This window comes from Podarcis raffonei, chromosome 2 (genome assembly GCF_027172205.1).
Source record: "Podarcis raffonei isolate rPodRaf1 chromosome 2, rPodRaf1.pri, whole genome shotgun sequence".
Classification (NCBI taxonomy): Eukaryota; Metazoa; Chordata; class Lepidosauria; order Squamata; family Lacertidae; genus Podarcis; species Podarcis raffonei.
In genome coordinates, this window is record NC_070603.1 from 38775662 (window position 1) to 38797787 (window position 22126).

Below are 22126 nucleotides of genomic sequence, written 5' to 3' on the forward strand. Positions count from 1 at the left end.
TAAGGCCAGGAAAAGGCAAGTGAGGGATGCTCCAGACAATGGCAAGCTGGTTGAAGGATGCACAGAATATGGAAATATGACTCTGGTTTTCAAAACAGGAAGAAGAATTGAATGGATGCCTTGGAAATCTTTTTAATGCTGGGATGTGTCCAAGTCTCAATTTCCCCACACATACCAACAGGATAAATCGTTCTTTTTGCAACCTTGATGGTCAGTTTCTTGGGGGGGAAAGATGAAATGTGTTTCCTATTAGAAACCTGATGTTACACAGAAAGAGGGGGAAAAATGATATTTCACTGGAAGTAAAGCAAGGGAAGAGTACGCAAGAATGATCAAATTAGCTGAAGTTGTGTTATAACTTATTGGGATAGTTTGCTTGACAGCACCAAACAAAACAAATGTCTCCTCTCCCACCTACACCTCAACCCACCCAGGCCAAAGTGAGCTCATGGAACTCCACTTATCTGCAACACCTATCATCATTCAAAAAATAAAAACATTTATTCAGCGATTATGAGAAATCTAGTCATAGTACAGACTTAGGCATTCCAGTAAAAAGAATATTGGAATACTCAGGAAGGACATAAAGGGCTATCTGCTCCTCACATTTGCTTATGGCAGCTGATCAAACAAAACACTTGGCAGTATGAGGAACGAAGAGAGATCTGATAAACTCAGAGGAGAAATATTTGTTCTGTATAAATACCAAGGCAAGACAAGGCAAGACAAATGAAGAAAAAAGAGGGACAAAGAACACCGTGGTTCTTCTCCAACAATTCTCAACATTTGGGACCTCAGGATCAATTGGGTCCATCGTCATTCACGAAAAGAGCTGGACTTCAGAATATTAGCTTCAGAATGCATATTTGGCTGGATTTATACAATCGTTTCTAATTTACTTGTGTTGATTTTTGGCTATCACAGCATGTTGGGAGCTACATGGAACTCGGTCTTCTGAAAAGATTTAACACAGACTGAATTCCTTGTTTTAAAATGGCTGCCATGATGGAGGAGTTCAGGAGCCAAAGGCCTGTTAAATCCTCCCCAAAGAGCAGGTCCCACTTGAATGTTGCTGTGGCAATTGGATAAATCCACCTTTTGGGTAACTCATGTTTGAGGTAAGACACATTAGCTAGGAAGTTCTGCCATCTATATAGTCTGTAAACTCGTAAGTTATTTGGTGGAAAGTAAAGCTCAAGCAATGCCTTAATTAATTCGATTTGGCTACAATCTTTCAAGGGAAGGATTCAAAAAGTTCTTTGAAGACTACAGCATCAGGGTCCTAATCACTGCAGCCTTATTATCTATTCTATGGAGGACATTCTTTTCTTCTGGAGAGTGCTGATAAATGTGTGCAATTCTCAGAACATTTCCTCAAGAATTGTCCCTGGCAAAGTCAAGGAGACCATGGGTGGGATTCATTGTCATGCTGTTACAAATGTTCCGCCTACACAAGCATATCAGCTTGCCAGATGGAACAATCCCCCCTCCCACCGTGTTGTTCTGGGGGGCCCTCCTGCCTCCCAAGAACCAAATTTTGGGGGGTGCAGGAGGAAGAGAAGGGGGGGGGAAAGCCCTGCTGTAAAACAGAAGCCCTCCTGCAGGGCTTCCACTGATAAGGTTTATTAGATGAATCCCACCCATTCAGAGTAAGTGGCTTGTGGACTACAGTCAGTGAGTACCTGAGAGGGTATATAAAGAAGGACCAACCTTTTCATAAGGTCACCAGACCTATTACCTCATTTTCTTTTGTACTGAAAAAGACACAATTTCACAGATGGCCTCACAACAGCAGTCTGCAGTCATGGGAGTCAGGATTTGTTAAAAAATACATATTGTACAGGCTTTACTGTTATCCTCACAACACCCCTGTGAGGTAGGTTAGCTTTATGAATGCCATTTCATAAATTGTAAAGGGAGGACAGGAGCGTTTTCCTCAAACCCCCCCTCCTTTCCATACAATTAAGTGGCAATATTCAGGAAGATCTCACTCCTTCCAGAGTCGTGTTCAAATTCACCAGTCTCGTTTGTTTGGCAGAGGCATATTGTGTCTTAGCATTGCTGTACAAACAGAGCATCATGCAAGGGGAGTAGCATGAGACAGTCAATCACAATTGAATAGCAAAACTCTCTTTGTACCAGAAAACAACCCCTGCAGCTTATCACGAGTGCGGCAACTGCTTGGCTGCCGACAGCCCATTTTTGAAAGGAAGTATAAAGCGTGGCTTCTCAAACCTGGAATGTTCGATGTTTAAGGCAAAGCACAACAGGAAATGAAATAATGATCAAACATGACAGAAATAGTCCCTACAGGCAATAATAAATATATAAGGAAGCTGACAGCAGAACGTCTCTCTTTTCCCTACTCCTGAGGCTTTACAGAACTCTCTCGAACATGGCTGGGACAAGGAGCCCACCACTTACAACCAGTAACAGCAGTCTATATCTCCATATCCACAGGTCTGATATTACCGGTTTTGTGTTCTTTTACCCACAGTTCCCTGTCTTTGGCTGGATCCACTTTCTGAAGCAACTGATCCACGGGTTCTACTGTCTAAAAGACACAGAAACAACAGCAGTGTTACCATAAGAGCACAAGGGAATGCTTCATGAGACCCCCTAGCACTTCCCCACCTCCTTCTCCCGGTTCTTCAGATTTGTTTCCTCACCGTGCTCAGACAACATTTCCAACTAGGCCTTGAGCTATTCCAAGGGTACCATTTTGAAAGAAGAGCAGACCACAGATATTACATCAAGGAGGCCAATGCGTTTTAATAGAACGTTTGTTTTTTCAAGTCAGCTGTGGTACTTATGCCATTGTCTACACTGGAGGGCAAGAGTTTGGCGGGCTCAGTGCAACTCTAAGGCCTTGGGTTTACAAGGGCCTGCTGAAATACTGCTTCAGAAAGGAGAAAAGGCCAAGCAGACTCACGCTTTGGTTGAACATATCTGTCTCGTGCCGCAACTGCGTATATTGACAAAGGTGCTGCCGAATCATCTCCACTCTCTCCACCTCTAGCCTCTCAAGCTCCTGAAAGGAAACAATAAAAGATTTTCATTAAAAGATGAGGGATAAGGCAGTATACTTGAACATCAAATGAAAGGTGAGATTGCTTTATGTGAACCACCTAGAATTTCTTAGTGACTAAGAACTTCACTATTGTTCTCTAAAGAATCCATCCAAAACAAGAGCATGGATCAAACAAGAGCTGAAGCAGATGAGGGCTTTACCTGCTACCACAGCTCCTACTATGAATACCCAATCGATAGTCTCTGTAATGAGCCCTCTCAGAATGCAGGGGCCACTGTAACAGTGCACAGACCAGAAAAACTGTTGCATACACAATGTATGCTGAATTTGCCAAGATAGCTTTTTAAGGTTTAATGTTTTGCTATGTTTTTATATATGCTGGAAGCCGCCCAGAGTTGGACCTGAGAATGTTGTGGCAAGATCAGGCATGGGCTGAACTTTTGATAACGTTTACCAGATGGGCACTTATCACTGAAGTTTTGCAAGCATAACATGGAGAGACCCTACATGACATACCAGAGAGGTGGTCACCATTTCTTCAAACCACTTTGACTGGGCTTGATTATACAGATCCACACAGCGCATGAGGTCATCTCCTGCAACACACAAAGCAAAGCAAAGAACAGTGAGTAACTTTTTTTTTTTTGCAGGCCCACTCACTCGCCCTAAAGGTTACTTAGAAGTGAAAGTGCAGTTATCTACAAGTTTCTACATGCAAGGTGTTAAGACCAAAGAGAATGTAGTGTAGCTAAATCAAACTCATTAGGAGAGAAGTGAGTGGTGATCTCTCCATCCTTATTAATAGGAGTGAAACACAGTTGTCAAACACAAACCACGGGCTCATCCAGCTGGACAGCATGCCTCACAATGGAGCATTTTTGTAAGACAAACACTGAGAAAGAAACCAGTCCAGTGATTTCCTACCTCCCAGGTATGTCCTCCTCTCCCTTCAAGGAAATCTCCCCAAGTCTCCCTGGCCACAGAGGCCAAGAGTCATGAAAATATTCAGAAACTGTGTCATGGAACAAAGGGGAAAATATTGTTTCCCACTTTTTGAAATTTCAATTGGACTGAGAAACAAAATTACAGTTCAGTGAGGAAACAAAATGGAGTTTTTGCCCCAAGCCTTGGATATTTATTTGCTATGTCAAATGGGCAATCCATGCTTGTTTTATGGCTTCCCTTTGTTAAACTCTCTTTACTGGCCAGGAGTAGCTGTCCGGGGGGGACAAGAGGAACCATATACCTGATCTCCTCACAGCAGAATTGCTTCCATGTACCAGAATGGTGCAGAGGTGCAGCAGGGAGCAGTGATGTCATATGAGTAGAGCCAATCAAGCGCCCCAGCCTAACCCTCACTGCTACCCTCACGTTGCAGCATGCTGGTAAGCAGCAGGAAAAGCTGCTCCTCTTATCAGTTTCAGCATGGATCATTCTAATGCTGCTACTACCTGAAACCTCAAATATTGTTTTCAAGCATAACACATGCAGGAGCAGATCCAGGCTAATGCTGTTTTTAAATCATATGATTTTTTTAAGCAAGGTTTTTGAGTCAAGTAGTAGTGAATATCTCTCCTGCCATCTAGTGTACAAATCAGAGAGTATGTATTTTATAAAATGCAATTTACATGGAATCACGAAGTGTTGAATGTAGAGAGCACCTCCAGCACTACTTTGTGCTAGTCACATATTTAACATAAATACAAGGAAACAGAGAGGAAATGGACAAATTTAATCACAGAAAGTCACATCACTGAACTAACCAGCTTCAAGGAGTGTTGACAATTTGATATACTAAACTCTTGTCTGACTCTTCCAGCATTACAAAGACCTCCATAATTGGTCACTTTTCCTTAATTGCTCTACATACATTCCCTCCTCTTGTCTTTCAGATGTAAGTAACAGTGGTCCTCTGTGGGGGGAAAGAAGCTAAATCCTGGAACTTATCAATAGCACCTAAACCTTGGGATGTCTGTAGTAAATATTTGCAATCTAACCAGAAGGAAGGAACTGTTATGAATTCAGCCCTGATCTTAACATTCAGGGAGTTAGTCAGCCTTCCTCAACCTGGTGTCCATCAGATGCTGTTGGAGCACAACTGTTATCATCCTTGGCTATTAGCCATGCTGGCTAGGACCGATGGAAGTTGTAGTCCAACAACATCTGGAGGGCATCACATTGGGGAAGTGGAGTGAGGCAGTCAGCATTTGTGCTCTCTTTATCCTCTCACAAAATAGTGCTTCCCAAACTTAAGTTTTCTCCTAAGCTAAAACAGCAGGGACTTTGTTCCACCTAACTTTCTTTTTACACCACTGTTCCCTGCCTTCTTAACACACGTTATCCTCACTCACCAGCTTGGGTGGACTTCCGCCTAGCCTTCTTAATTTCCTCTTCTGTCTTGTTGCTGAGTTTTATCTCCAACTGCTGTGTTTTCATCTCTAAATCCTTTTGCCTCTCCGATAATGCTTTTCGGGCCTTGAAACAAAAAGAAATGACCATGAAATCCTCCTCAGCAGAAAAATAATACCCATTTACCTCCTCTTTTTCATATCCCTCCCCTCTTTCAGAATTAATCACTGCAATATGGAACATATGCCCTTGTTGGAGGCCGTGAACCTGGAACATGAACTATGAGACACAGAGATTCTTCCTCTTCTGTATGATAGTTTTAGCACCACAGAAAAGATTAAAGGTGCTCTTCAGAGTAGTTCTTCAGATGTGGCAACTATTAAATTATTAGGAACGCTGGAGCAAACAACATTTAATAATATTAATATCTACACTATGTTCGTCTGAGAAGTCAGCTACTTTGGCTTAATATAGGGCACGCTAAAAAGTTGAAGCATGAACTACATGCACTTGTTTCTTCAAACCAAAATAGATTTGGCCGGGGAAGAAACATAAGCTATCGTCGTCTGTTTCTGAAGGTGGCATTGCCAAGTTATCCCTAACCTTCAGGCAGCCCACTGACCCCCTCAAATGAACTCATCTGACTGCTTTGGCTTACCTTTTCCACGGATGCATACCGGCTAACCAGCTGCTTCCTCAGATCAGCAATGTGGTGGTCATACTTCTTCATGTCTTTCTTGAAGTTTTCTCGGAAGTTGAGAAGGGGTTTCTCCACCTCTGCCTGGAGCTGAAACAAAGGGCAAGGGAAATTTGGTTGAGGAAGGACTAATGGCTGATAATTGATACACCTCTATTTTGGCCATAATTTTTTCAAGGTGTATGGCATAGGAAATTTCCAGTTTGCGTAGTGTGGGTGACACACTCTATTTTTATTTATTTGTTTATTTATTTATTCATTCATTCAAGTTAAATCCCACCCATCCTTCTGTAGGAGTCCATGCTGGCAAATACATCCATAATGGAACAATTTATAAAAAACCCCAATTACAATTAAAAATATTTTCTTATCCGCAGCATCTGGTGATTCCAGGATGCCAGGAGCACTATACTTCAGACATCAATTGGAATAGTAACAGCACCGGGGGAGAAAGTATTTTTAGCCCTGTCTCCAAGTTCTGTATTCCTGATTGAAATCTCCTCCTTGAAACTGCTATTATCCCCCCTCAGAGAAAAAGACAGATGCTTGTAACAGTAGTGTATTTCCCCCAACAGGACTAGCAAGTGCAGGCGGGGTGTGGGTGGGGAATGGGTGTTCAAAAAATAAGGTGTTAAATAGCCTTCCCCTCAGCAACGGTGTGCCAGTCAAAATGCTGCACATCCCAATTTAACAGAGAGAAAAGAGCTGGAGATCTGACCATGGATTTCCCGGTCACATCTGTTTTGGCTCTCAAACACAACAACATCAGTACTGTCTGCAAAGCAGACCTATTCTGTCTGAACCAACTGCAGGAACGAAAAAGGCAATCAGGGGAAGGACATTTCCACCCCAAGTCATGACTTAGATGCATGTGTACTACATAACCAGCCAAACACTGACTCAGTGTATATTTCAACATGTCTGCAACAATTGAAACCATGAAGCAGGCAAAATTTGTCTGCTGTCTAATCTCTTAACAACTTAATCATGAGAAGGGCAGTTATTCAGCTGAATCAATAGTCTTGGGACTGCTGTGGATTCCTTCCAGGCACAGACTGATGAAAAAAGGTAACTTGAACTAATAGTTTTCTTTCTAAAGCAGTGCTGTGATAGCATTGAAGGTAGTTAATTTCTACCCATCCCAGATTTTCAGACTGAATACCGCCCCCAGCACACATATTATGCAGTAATCACACAACTCATACACCAAACTCCACCCACATTAACTGAGCTTGCAGCCTTGAGCATTGTGTTTCCAAGGAAACTGGCAAATTTATCAGATGAAAATGGAAAAAAGTTATCTGCAGAACTTGTCTCTATCAGAGGACATGCACCCAATTAAGTGATAATTCCACAATGTGCTAACCTATTTTTCTGCTTATTTCTAAGCTGCTAACCTTTGAATAAGGCTGTTTATTATTTTTAATCGGAAGTGCAATTCAATGATAAAAGCTTTCAGATTTCACTATTTTAATGCTTTAATCTCTCCCATGGACTTGACTCATAGGACTTGAAAAAGATCAACTTTGGCTGGTTCAAGAATGGTATTTGCCCAGATATGGAAAGAGGATGCTGTTCCAACTAAGGAAGAGTGGCTGACTATACTGATGGATTACGCCGAAATGGCAAAATTAACGGGTGTGCTAAGAAACCAAGAGAATTTTTTATTATTATTAAGGACTGGGGAATATTTGTGGAATATTTGAAAAATCATGGTATGCAACTAAGTGCATTGGTAGGGTTAACTTAAGCAGTTAAAAGTATAATTAAGATTAATTGTCGAACAATTAAAAAATGGAGTAAAGTGGAAAATGCAGTGTTAAAAATTTAAATAAGAAACCACAAAAGGGGGGGGAGGGAAGTCTGACATGTATTTGTATTGGAAGTACAAGACAGTAAGATGTGTATTTGTAAACTTTTGAAAACGGAAAATACTTAATAATAATAATAATAATAAAACTTTGGCTGGTTCATGCCTAAAGTTTGCATATGGTGCTTTCTTAGGAATCAATGAAGGGACCACAGATCAATGGCAGAGGACATGCTTTGAGTGCAGAAGGTCCAAAGTTCAAACCTAGGCATCCCCACTTTAAAAAAGGATTGCAGAACAGATTATGTAAGAGACCACTGCCAGCCAGAGTAAACAACAGTCTGGCCTGATGAAAGGCAGCTTCCTATCAACCAGCATTAGAGGGCCACAACAGTCATTTGCTTAAATAGCTTCTGATTTTGGGAAAAAGCAACTCACTGGGATCCTTCTGTTCTCCAGACATCTTATCCAGTTTACCCATGAAAATCCCGCAAATGCAGCTTTTATGTAAAACTGCACCCCAGTTTTCAGAAAACATGTTCTGCTGGTCTCAACCCCACACAGAAGATTCCTTATGAAGTGATTACCTTGGAAGAAAACTTGAGGTGAACCTCTGCTTCATCAGCCAGGCTTTTCTTCAGCTGAGACCAAGACTCTCCAAGCGTCCTGAAACATATGTTACGGGTAAGAAATTTACTCATTCATTAGCATCCAATTCTCATCATTACAAACGTACGTTTCTGTTAGCAGTAGCATTCCAAATACTACACATAATGGGAACAGTTGCATTTCAGAGTGTTGAACTCAAAAGACAAAAAATGTAAATTATCTTACATAATTTTTCTCTCTAGACTCATGTTCAGATTCACATTCGGGGGAAGGAAGATGAGCATAATTATTTTCAGCAAAATCTCCTCTCATTTCCCCCATCCACCCCCTGGAATAAATTACGCTCACAATCCCTTAGTGCTGTTTAGGCTCATAATTACCATTCATTTGAGACAAACTAGCAACTTTTCTACCTGTGCTCTTACTTGTAGTTATAATAATTCAGCAGAGGTAACTAATGACTTCTTCATCTACTGATTCGAGTGTGTAATTTGATACTTTTTAAATACCAAAAGGGATAGCTTAACCATAAATTGAAGCATAATATGTAGAGTAGCCATAAAATGTTGATTAGATCCAGAGTGTCTCCCATCAGACTCCAATTACATTTAGGAAGGTTTTACCTAATGAGGAGCTGTTTGGATGAGTTGTTTGTTTGTTTCTTAAGCCTCAAAATGTCAAACAATTGAAATGAGCCCATGACAACACAGAGAATTGAATTAATTTTCTCAGGTGACAGAAAATAAACAATGTGATTTCTTTTAATAGCCTTTTCAAACATGTCTTCCAAACTATTAGTAGCTCCTCCAAGCAAAGTGTCCAATAACTTGTGAGAATTAGTCTAGTGGAGAGAATAATAACATAATGGCTATCAGTTTAGGCAATGAGCTGGAAGTTTACATGAGTTTCATCACTGAAAAAGACAGGATATAAATGTAATGAATGCCAGGTGACAAAGACAGTTAACCTGCCTTGCTACATGTCCCCCCCCCCCCCATATCACAAAAATTAAATAAGTTCCATAGCCACTGAAACAGAAGAAACGTACAGGGTAAGTAAATGATACTGGACAGTTTGCTAGTGTCTGAAAGCCATCTTAATACTATAGACGGACATGCTGAAATCCAAAGTATTTGTACAAGGCAGGAATTATTTTGCCTACATCTCTTTTGGAACCAGGAATTGAATGCATCCAAGCAGAAACCCAATTCAGTATTTGGTATGCAGGCATGCCCCATTAAAATTCCTCTTGCCCTCCAGAGTAGAAAATGAATAAACTGTGAATTCCTGCAATCAATATACTCTCCTCCAGGAGGACACAAACATTAAAAGGAACAAGGAATTTGTTAAGGGAGCAAACTAAGTTATCAGATGTTTGCAATTCAATTATACTCTGTGGCAAGAAACATCAAAGGGTCTGTAGAGACTCCTTAGATGAACAAATTTATTTAAAGACTAACATTTATTTTGGGATATATTTTTGTAGACTAGAGTCCACCTCATCAGATGCCACGGAGAATCTAGAATAGATGGAACTGCAAAGACTTAAAATAAAATGCGAATCACATTTCTGAGTTGGAAAGGACTTAAAACATGTGGTCAAATCCCCATTGCAAGAAAATGAAACGTATCAAAAGGCTGCATTATATATGCTCATTGACCTCATTTGCAAATAACAGTAAGTCACGGTTAAAGGCTCATTTGGACTGAACAGTGTGCTAGAGCACATTGCCCAATCGCTTCCACTCCAGCTTGTCCCCTAGTGGGAGAAACAAGCCATGAAGCCCGAACCTGAGATGTGGTTTGTTTCACTCTAACAAACCATGACTACTCTTCGACATAAAGCCATTGTTTGTTGTTGGCTTGCTGATCTGGTTTATTAAAGAGAAACAAAACACAATCCCAGTTTGGACCTAACAACAATTCATGGCTGGTTGTTCCCACTGGTTGAGGCCCAAAGCAGGAGTAATCAGGCAGTGTGCACTGCTCTGTCTCAATAAGCCATTAACTATGGCTTACTGCTACTTGACAGCTGGCCTGCTATACAGCTGTGCTGGATTGAAACTTCCACGGAAAGAGAAGAGGTACATTTCTCTATGATCTTTACTTTCTCTTCTAACTTCCAAACACTTAACACATTACTGAAGTATCAATACCCTTTTTTTCTTTTCGTTTTTTTCAATGGATAGGTGAGCAACTGATCCTCTTCTTCCCCCTCAGAGTACAAATTACAACCTTTCATTCTTGTGCTGATTTCCAAAGTAAGAAACCAGACAGGATGGGCCCAGGGTCCAATGTCGATCCCAGACAGAAAGCAAGAAAGAGCGGAGAAATTATTTAAGTAAAGGCACAGGTTTTATAGCTACATGGGATTTCATCCACTCTCACAATGGTAAGACTATGACCTTACCCTTCTTCCTGGGCAGCCAATGAGTTTTGTGATAGTTTGGACAAGTTCTTGGCATATTCTTCCTCAATCTTTATCCTGGAGAATGGAAGAACACCAGCAGAAATATATCATTTAGAAGAACAGTATCTCACATTACACTAGATGTTTTCACACATTGTATAACTCAACTTGCAAAACCCAACAAGCTGAGTAGTCATTATTGAAAATCCTCACCAAGGTAATACAGGTCAATTCTTGTGTCTTCAACCCCAACCCCATATATCTATGATGATGGAAAGAATAGGTTGTGTGTAACAGGACAAAGCAGCTCCACCTCCCTGGTATGTGAAACCAGGTTGGACAGCTCCTTCCGACTCGTCAAAACAGCTGAATCTAGTCCAGCTCTTACCAGAAGCCAAAGCAAGATTTCAGTTTTCTTTAAGTCAAAAAATGTATTTATGTTGCAAGAGGATCCACCTGCAAGAGGATCTTTCTCTGCTACTCATAGTGAGATATTCCATTGTTCTACATAGCCCCATCAATACAAACAGGCTGATAAATAAGGTGTGATGAACAAGTAGCTCTTTGACAATCTGCTTGGTCTTCCTCAGGGTCTGAATCTTCCCCTTCCAGGTCTCCTAGCCTTCCCTTGGCACCAGACACTTCTTGAGACCCCAATTCCACCCTACTGGGATCATGCACAGACTCCTTTAGCTCCAAATCCTCAGGCTCCCCTCACTCTTCCTCCTGGCCATACCATCCCCTCCATGAAATTTCCATAGGCAAAGGCACCCCTTGCAAGAAACTCTGTTGTGCATCCAAACTCAGGGCTAAGCAGGACTGAACCCCTCATACATTGGATTACATGGTGGGGAGCTCAGTCCAGCTTGGTCTGGATGTGTGAGAGAACTCCTCCCTGAGGAAACTCTCTAGTGCACCCAGTGCTTTTTTCACTTTTTCACAACATTTGAAAAAGAAAGATGCCAATACTCTGTACCCTTGAGTACCTACAGAAAAAAAGCACTGAGTGCATCCAAGGTTTCTCAGTTTGGCTGCTCTTTGAAGTACCAAAGTCGGGGCTTCAAAGCACCTCACAAAGAACAAGGAACTGCTAAAGGAAGGCTTTTTTCCTGACATCAGGACTTCAAAGCACCAAAACACTTGATGTCATTTGTTACATTACATGACTGACAGGTGGGCAGCCCCATCCACCTTTTAAGGCAGATGCTGATGCAGCTCTGGTCTGTGGACTATGCTAAAATCGTGGAGCTCTGTACTATGCTAAAATCGTATCTATTTGAAATACCTACACACACCCCAACACTGTGGGGAGCAGTGAATAGTCTCCCAAGCAGGGGGTCAAATACACCCATAGAAAAGACACTGACAAAAAGACAGGTGCCTAAACTGCTATTGTGGCTTTTTTTTAATAACCCCACCACCACCACCAATCCAAACCAAACATCTCAGTGTCAAGCAAAAACAGAGTTGTACTATTTGATAAAAACTGCTTGGGGGTCTTTTCCAAGTTTCCCCCTTGATAAAGACATTTTCCAAGAAGAGGTGAGAACGATATCAATCCATGTAAACTACTGTTTCTTTTGTAAAGCTGTGAATGGCCTCTGCTCTCCCATTTCCATGGAAGGTATGCAATATGGCTATGTAATATATTTATGGACACATATTTATATATTTGCCATTTTGTGCCAAAGGTTACTTTCTGTGCTCAAGAGCTGTGTGGATTTGTTGATGATCTATACTCTGTCAAAAGGATTCCCACTTGTCCTTATGCTTAAAATTTTCCACTGGCACAATATAATGTTTTCCTACCAATTCACCACCGTCCAATTGAAATGGGTAATGGTAGTGGCGCTTTCATTGTCCTCTGACCAGGCAAAGTCCACTCTTGGAACACAGTGTTCCAGTTCTCCATTGCAAGCCATAGAGAAGTAAATCTCCATCCTATTATTATTATTATTCGGAAAGCTATTTATAACAGTGCTCTTTTTCTTCTAAGAGTGGTTATAAATAATGAGCAGCTATAAATAATAACTGTTTATCTTTCTCTCGCGCGCCTTCTCCTTTCATGTCCTGCATATATTTTGAGTTATTTAAACCATGTTCTAGCAGAGCAGAGGCAGACCGGATGGGGTGAGGAAAGATCCCCACCCCCAGATGTGCTAAAGTCACTGAAGATCGTGAAGTAGAGAGAACTCAAGAGGATTTGTACTTCTATGATTCCTAAGTCTCTACAGTGAAGATTAAAATGGAGCCTTAGTAAATACAGGGATTGTACTAATATCAAACAATATGAAAAAATTAAATGCCTTGCTAGGTTGCAACCAGAATTTCTTAAATCCAACAACCCAGCTTTATGATTTCTGGAGACACAGGGATGAAAATAGAGATCCTGTGAGCATTTTTTGTTTGTTTGTTTACAGGACAATTCTGCAGAAAAATACTAGGGGAGGACATTTTTGCTCATCCCCCCTTCCCAATACAGCCCTTGTGAGCTCTGAAAATCCACTCTAGAGGGTAGGTGGACTTTCTGGAATAGCATGGAAGGGGTCCCAGGTGTGTGTGTATAGGGTTATTTATTTATTTATTTATTTATTTATTTATTTATTTATTTATTTAAAAATCACCTCCCTACCTTCTGTCAGCCAAAGACTTCACTGGATCTAAGGTCCTTCTCTGAAGTCCTTCCATTTAAGAAGAGCAACTCCGGGCATATAGACAAATGTTATAAAGAGCAGCTCTGGGCATATAGATGTTGCTCCTCCATTCATGTATGATAAGGGACTTCTACTGTCTCCCTATTCCATTTGCAACATTTCCCACACCATTTCCAATCACCAGGAGCAGGTTTTGATGGGTACAGGCTGCAGAAGATGTAAAAGTCCCATTCCATGAGGGTGAATTCTGTTCCTTTCACAGAAGGAAAAATAGGATCCAAGCTACAGAATTGTATGACTGGGAAACTGGATCAGACCCATCAACTGACCCTTCTGGAATTAGTTGCCAGCTGAAATTAGGCACCTGCTTGATGTCTGAGTGGCTATCACTGCCTTCTTATTTAAGAAGACTTTCCTTGAAGTGTGACCCAGTCATTTACTGGAACGTTTACTGGAATACTGACTGAACAAATTTTTAAAATGGCTTCATTGTTTTTAAGACTCAGTATCTTTGGTATTTTATCCCATATTACCTTATTGTACATCACTTCAATAGCGTCTTACTGTTCATGAATTCATAAAAACAACTGCAGCCACTGAATATTTCAAACCATCTTATTATTGAGAAAGACACACTAACTCACTTGACTTATTTTGAACCACCTATGACAGATACAGTATAAGCATGAAGTGTTGTTGCTGCCACGGTGACACAAGTTTGTGGACAAGTGTTGGGCAGAGGTGCATGTCAGAAAGCATGAGAAGGAGGGCAGGCAATTCTTCAGGCATACAGCATCTTCTCTGTGTGAACCACAACATCAAGAGCAGATATCATATACTATTTTACATGAATTTCACAAAAATGAATGCATGTGTTTCTAAAACTGAGCATTTCTACAGTGCTAACATAGCCAAAAATTGCTGAATTTGGCCCAGAACCCCATACACAATGCCGATTGAAAAACTTGTTAGCTGTTGATCCTTTTGTGTTTCTAAAACTGAGCATTTCTACAGTGCTAACATAGCCAAAAATTGCTGAATTTGGCCCAGAACCCCATACACAATGCCGATTGAAAAACTTGTTAGCTGTTGATCCTTTTGCTGAATATAAATGCCGTGTGTTCATGTTTGGATAAACCATTTGCAAAGCTTTAGATAAATGAACTTATGAAAGTGAGAATAAGATACTGCTGGTAGTCTGTAGGAATATAAAGTAGTCAAGACAGAACAAGCCAAGGAACCCATCCATGCTAGTATTCGCCTTCCAAATTGTCAAGACCGGGTGTGCTTAAGTGAAAGCAAGTTATTTACTAAGGGACTAACGGAAGCAGGTGTTTCACTAATGGAGACAGAAACCAATTTAAGAAGAAGTGAATTTCCAAGTTACCTTTCCCGAATAAATTCCGCCATCTCTTTTTGCATTTGCTTTCCTTTCAGTTGTTTCTGAAGAAGAATTTCAAATCCCGAGACGGTGCTGTTTCCTTGAGGATCCTTCTTATCAGTCTAAAGGAAACATGCAGTTAGAATATATCCCACACTAGAGGCGTCAGAAGATGTGCCAAAGCACTTAGCAGCTCCGGCACACAGCAGATATTGGAAAGTGGGCTAAGAATTACCTCAAACGCCCCCAAGTCACAAGCTGGCAATTCTATTCAGGATATTTTTGCCTAATGCAACAAATACAACAGCTGCTAGCAGATCTTCAAAGACAACTTCAATAGAGCTAGCAGAATTTCCAGCAAATACCAGATCATTGCCACTAGGGGCTGCTCTGGCATATATGAAACAGGTAGTTAAACAGCAGCAGATTCTGTGTTAATAGGAATTGACAGTATTAATATAAGGGAGAAAACAACCCATGCTTGTGGCAGGGACAAATGACCAAGGTCAGAACTAGACACATATTTTTTTTGCAAACTGGCATATAGGCTTCTCTTCCCCAGACTCTTACTCAGAATACCTCCTGGCCTACCACACAAGCCTTGCTCCCTGGACAGTTCCTACCTCTTTTCTATCCACTCTCTCCCTCCCCTGCTTATTTGTTGTTTCCCTACTGCTTCTTTATCCCTACAAGGCAATATTGCACAGTGGGTGCTGCAAGATTTGCATTTCTGGCAACCTCTAGTTGTGCAAGAGAATTCTGATGCTGTACATCTAACGTTTTGCATGCACTTGGAAATATCACATGAAATGTAAAAGAGAAAACAAAATGGTTCCTCGGATGCATGGAACTCCACTCTGCCCTCATTCTCTGTGAAGACAACCACATTATTATTTTTATCAAGGAAGTCTAAATCATCTAATTTTATTGTTTACAAAAAAAAAAAAACACATCTGCCCCTCAACCACAAATATTCTGGGTGTAGGAAAACTACATCCTACCCTTATATAATATTTGCAAACTCCCCTTCCCCTTTCAACCATCTGTGTCTGAATGAAGCAAATCATGTTGTAGCTGAATTATGCTAAGCACTTATTACAGAACAGGGCTCCAGTCCAATTGGGCTGTGGGTTCTTGGGTGATGATTACTCGTGAGTTTTGTCCAGCGTAAGTAGTTTGGCCATCTTGTTCCTTATACTATTCTCCTCTAAAGTTATCATTACATTTGAAGTTGCAGGGAATTCTCTTATTTCTGTAAAACTTATCTACTCCAATTTTTTACAAAAGTTAAAGGATGTGTATGCTGTAATCCAAAACTAAAGTCCATACTCAGATAATTTATTACTACCTTATTACTATCCAGCTCTCCAGGCCAACCAATCAACAATCAGCTTATTAAGAGAGCTCATCCCAGCATCCTGGGGACACCAGACCCCTTTCTGGAAAGGTCTAAGATAAGAAAGGGGAATAATGGCTACACCAGGCATAGGCAAATTCAGACCTCCAGAAGTTTTGAGACTACAATTCCCATCATCCCTGACCACTGGTCCTATTTGCTAGGGATGATGGGAGTTGTAGTCCCAAAACATCTGGAGGGCCAAGTTTGCCTATGCCTGGGCTACACTTTAACACGATGCATTTGTAGAGGACCAGATGGGATGACAGCAAATCAGGAAGATGGTGCTTGAGCACATACATGCTGCCCAGATTTGTATGATGCTGGCTTCCGGGGTTACAAGCCCCAGAATATGACTCAACATAGGAGGCCATTGTAGTCACCTGGTCTTGCGTAATATGGCTGCAATGCAATTAGGTCGTGGAGGTGGGGAAACAACTTCTCCAACATCTTATGCACCTCCTTCCAAGCTTGGATTTTAACATGTTTGCTAACAGAGATTTTAGCAATATGCTACGTACTGTATGAATCCCAGTTGCTGCAGTAAAGAGCATATGGGTGGCTGCTCACTTACCCAGAAATAATCGCAGTAGCTCCATTCAGAAGGTTTCAGCAACTGCTGCTCTGGCATTGCGTCAGGGTGGGGGAACGTCACACAGTTTATCTGACAAAAAGGAAAGAGGAATACATTGGACGTGCAAAGCAGTTCAGGAACATGGATGCATGTAAACAAAAGCTGCATAAATGCAACGCAGCTGGCTTAGGTTCTTGCTGAATGTAATGCTCGCTTTAACCAGGAGATGTCATAGAACGCAGATGTAAGAGATTTTGTGTGGTTGAAAGTCGCTGTAATATCTAGAAAGCAGACTCTAAGCAAAACAGGATCTCTGATCATCAAACCCTGCATGCCTCCTTCTTTTATTTAAACGAAGAGGGAGGATAAAACTAAGAATGTGCAGTACTTATTGTTAAACTAAAAGAGCAATCCTAGCTATGTCTACCTGGACTTACTTCTAAGCCCAAGTCCAAGCATGCATTGAATCCAATGGGGTTTATGGTCAGGGAAGTGGGGCTAGGATTGCAGTTTAAATCTTACTACCCTCAAAATTGTTTGGATGTTCCTTCTTAAACAGGAACCTTCATGTTTGCCTTGCAATTTCACTTTAGTGATGAAATTCAAAAGGCAACCACTTCACTAAAAATGTTTGCCTCTGTGGAAATTCCTCAAATGTTTCACCCAAACAGGAACCTCCATGTTTGCCCTTCTGGTGAAATCTAGTAGCAGCTCTAGGTAAAACCATTTCTAATTTGGACCGGATGTCATTAAATGAGTTAAAGCTGCCTAAGGGATCTTACAAATGGAAAACCAAATTTTACACAACAGCCTGTGCCAGAAGTACACAGAAAGACCCAGTGAAGCTAATGGACACAATGGAGAGAAAACCAGATTAATAATAAAATCATTAGACTAATATTCAGATGTTGTACTTCAATGCATATTTTTTAAAAAGCGCAACTGGAAATTATTCCTCTCTGGATCCATAATTCACTAATTCATGAAGCCTGACAGAAAGCATTTATTTAAATTTATAATCCACCCAACTGCTTCATCTTGGGACAAGAAATAGATACTATAGTGCATGCCAAAATGCAAAGTTCTCAACGGTTTAGAGAGATTAGTGGGCTTGAGCTTTGATGAAGCTTCCTAGTTAGAGAGAGACCAAAAAGACCTCCTTAAATGCCCTTACTGTGTTGTTGACAGTGTACTTGACAAACAGAAAGCACTATCAAGAAGCTGTAGGGGACATTTAAAATATAATCTGCAAGCGCTCACAAAAATTGGGAGGGAAAGGATGATCAAGTTATTGCGTACAATTATTTTAAGCTATGAATCTCTTGGCCCTGTAAGGGGACTTGGGACATGTGTGTATGATTCTCCTAATACCACCAGGACAAAATCAAGGATGTACAGGGGCCTATCTCCTTATTGCTATGGTGGCACTAAACCCAGTCCTGTTGTGGAGTACCTTGATAACCTCACTCATTGAAGAAGAAAAAGAGGGGAAGCCTTGTTCAAATGTCACCATTTTCCTGCCAGGGGAGAGGAAGAGCCTGCTTCTCTCTTTTTGAAACAAAGATGCTTGCTCTAGTGTTGGAGATGGATGGGGAAAGAACACACAGTTCAAAGAAAAATGTGTTTTTAACTAAATGTTCTCAGAAATGTGGAGGAGAGGTTAGACTTGTCTCCTTTCTATAGAACCACACAACAGCTTGGGTGGATGAGCAAACCTACTTCCATATATATAAGAAAAACATTTTAAATTTTTTTTTTTAAATAAACTTTTTAAATACACCCATGCAAGAAATATTAATACAAGCAGAAGGCAGGGAGCTGCACATGCCATCCCAGTCCCAATAATCACCCCATGCACTGGCCACAGCTTCACCGTTTCCAACTGTCCCATGCAGAGTGAAGAAGGTATAAAGGGGGCTATTTGCATGCGTTCGCCTGAACTCTGCCACGTGTTCAAGTGAACACAGATGGAAGCCTTATTCACGCCATTCCCAACCAAAACAGTAAGGCCAAGGACATGGTAAGGCAGGGAAGGGGACACTATGAGTGGGGACGCTAGGAACAGCCCCATGTCACCTACTTGTGTTAATTGGCTCAATTGCCCAGACAAAGCTATCCAGATTAGGGGCATGTGTGAACTTGCAACAGGCACTGCCCAACAGACAACTGGGACAGTCAAAGGTACAGTGGTACCTCAAGTTACAAACACCTCGAGTTACAAACACTTCAGGTTACATACTCCGCTAACCCAGAAGAAGTACCTCGGGTTAAGAACTTTACCTCAGAATGAGAACAGAAATTGTGGCAGCAGCAGGAGGCCCCATTAGCTAAAGTGGTACCTCAGGTTAAGAATGGTTTCAGGTTAAGAAGGGACCTCCGGAACGAATTAAGTTCGTAAGCAGAGGTACCACTGTATATCTTTTCTGTTGTAGCTGTGCTGACAATGCATTTGGATTTGTTTCACTTTTCCAGGGTATAGCTTGAAACACTACAAAATACATATAAATTGGGTTGACCCGATAGCCAGAAAGAACTCATGCACAAAGAAGTCAAGGTGTCCAGCAGTCAAAGGTGATTCTGTAATATGAAGACTGAAATGGTTCAGACAATCGTATATCGGTTTAATAAACCAAGATATGAATGAGCCTTTTCCTCCTTTCTTGCCCCTCCCTCTGGTACAAGCTATAATTAAATGAGGAAGCTTCTAACTAACTACAGTTTCCTGTTAAGTCTGAACCAGGAAAACCTTGGAACAAGCCAGGATATTAAACAAACTTCAATTCATAGTTGAATACCCTGGCTTGTTCTAATGCTAGTAACCAGAGTTTCCCAGAATGAATAAAAACCCAAAACTAAGTTTAGAGACTTCCTGGTTTATATTGTGGCTCATTGAAAAGGAACAAAGGTGCTGGGTGTGTGAGCAAGAGGCTTGCTCATAACTTGGCTTCCTTAGGCATAGATATGATCATCCAAATGTGGCCAGAAATTGGTCATAACCTGAATAGGAACACCACAGAAATAGAAGTGCCCTTGCTGGTAATGCTAACAAGAGAGTGCACTGGAGTTGCTCTTATTAAATGGCAACAAGCAGAATTTTTATTTTATTTTTTGGCAGGGAGGGAAATGAACATCCATGAAAACTGGAATGGTAACACAAAAGAAAGAGTGTTTCATTCAAGTCGTAGGATGGGATCACAGAAGTTATGAGACACTGGAATGCAAAGAACCACATCCAACATATGTAACTCTAAGCATCTCATGAGGTTGTCAACTGCCAGGAAGGTCAACTTGCTTCATTTTCAGCAGAGAGGGTTTTTTAATATATATTTTAGCACTTGTTGGCACCTGAAGGCTGTCGCTGCATGGTGGATTATCACTTGCCTACAACATGGTTTGGAGACATTTCCAGATGTTTCGAATTTCTGCTAAAACTTCTAAGCAGAGTATTTCCACTGGATGTGACCAAGTTTTAAGAGCACAATTTCTCATCCAGACTGCTGTAAGAGAAAATGCCACACTGGGAGTGTATATGTGAGACAGATCTTTAAGTCCTGTGTGCTGCAGCAGAGAAAACTGGAAGAGGAGCATATAAAGGAGCATTCGTGTCACAGGAAGAAGCTAGGTAATTTTTAGACCTCGGACTTTATGGTCTTACATGCCTATCTTTTTAGATCAGTGTCTCTCAAACTTGAGTCACCAGCTATTGTTGGACTACAGCTCCCATCATCCCACTGGCCCTGCTAGCTAGGGATGATGGGAGTTGTGGTCCAACAACAGCTGAGAACCCAATTTTGAGAAAAATTACTTCAGTTGTGAAACACAATCAACATTTCTCCTCTCTCACCCACTATCCTCAGAAAGTTAGTAACTTCTGTATACTACCCATGAGAAAAATGGCTGTGTTCACACATACAGCTAAACCACAGTTTGGTGCAACAGGAATGAGCCCCTCAAGCTTATGACTACTCCTATGTGCTGTGAAGGACTTTTGACTGTGGTTTATTGACAAACAACAGTTTGCCTCGGTGTCAGAAAAGTCAAATGACTGATTGTGCTGTCCTGCAAATCTGGTAATCCCGCTTTACCGGAAGCACAAACCATAATTTGGCATTTCCAACATTGAGACCAACTTTGGTTGGCCTCTGAACTACAGAAGTCCTAGACTGTGAAGCGCAGGGAGCAGACAGAGGAGGAGGAAGCGGGAAGTGAACCAAGCAATCCTTGGAGTTTGGCAATATGTGTAAATTCAGTCAGCTGAAAAGGGCACTTCATAACATATTCCTCAGAAGAAAGATGCAACTCCAGTTGACTCAGTTGGTTAGAGCATGGTGCCGGGGTTGTGGGTTCGATTCCCATATGAGTTGCCTGCATTTTCCTGCATTGCAGGGGTTTGGACTAGATGACCCCTGGGGTCCCTTTCCAACTCTACAATGCTATGATTCTAAGCGAACTCTTTGTGGCATCCAATAGAAATCCCTTCTCAAAAATCAAGTGCTGGGCTTGAGGAAAAGAGTGGGAGAGAACCTGTGGTGCGGTACGTGCATGTGTGTGTTCTTTGCTGCCTCTCCAGGTCAAGCTCAGTGGCATGGTTCTGCCAAAAAATAATTTCACTGTGGTCGGGACACTGCATGGCAGATGCAACATTTGAATCCATTTGCCACTTGGATGAGATGGGCCATATAGAAAAACACCTGCACCACTGTTGCTGACCCCCCAGGAGGTACAATATTAATGCAGATACTCAGAACCATGATACAGACGACCCACTTATGAGCCTGATTCCAAATATTACTGTAGCCTCAAAGAGCTTCAAAAAATGCAGTAATGATTCTTGACAAAGCCATTCACAAAGAGCAGTATTTTTTATTTTATCCTGCCTTTCCTCCAAGGTGCTCACAATAACCCCATGAGTTCGGTCAGGCTGAGAGTTGGTGGGTGGCCCAACACTGTCCAGTGAATTTCATGGCTTAGTGGGGATTTGAACCCTGGTCTCCCAAGTCACAGTACAGCACTTTAACCCAGGGGTGCCTAACCAGGGCACCACAATGGATTGAATCATCCCTAACTCCAGCTGCAATGTAATTGTGCCTTAGGATTAAGGTAATCACCCCTTTCAGCCTTCAATTTTGTTACTACATGTATGGCAGCTGAGCAGTAGTGATAAAACACACTGCTTCTGTTTCTTCAACTGCCTCTGACTGAATGGGGTTATCCC

At 41.3% G+C, this 22126-nt stretch overlaps 1 protein-coding gene across 3 annotated transcripts in view; it reads right to left on the reverse strand.

Moving 5' to 3' along the window:
- Nucleotides 1–1817: 1817 nt before the first annotated feature.
- The window catches only part of GAS7 (growth arrest specific 7), a 125705-nt gene continuing 105396 nt past the window's right edge, over nt 1818–22126 (reverse strand). For all 3 annotated transcript variants that reach the window (XM_053376080.1, XM_053376082.1, XM_053376081.1), the window contains exons 6-14: nt 16912–17001; nt 14948–15063; nt 10907–10981; nt 8475–8553; nt 6039–6167; nt 5383–5506; nt 3548–3627; nt 2933–3031; nt 1818–2554 (exon numbers count right to left, since the gene is read on the reverse strand). In XM_053376080.1, the coding sequence (XP_053232055.1) occupies nt 2441–2554; nt 2933–3031; nt 3548–3627; nt 5383–5506; nt 6039–6167; nt 8475–8553; nt 10907–10981; nt 14948–15063; nt 16912–17001 (906 nt within the window). In that variant the 3' untranslated portion in view covers nt 1818–2440. The remainder of the gene's footprint in view (nt 2555–2932; nt 3032–3547; nt 3628–5382; nt 5507–6038; nt 6168–8474; nt 8554–10906; nt 10982–14947; nt 15064–16911; nt 17002–22126) is intronic.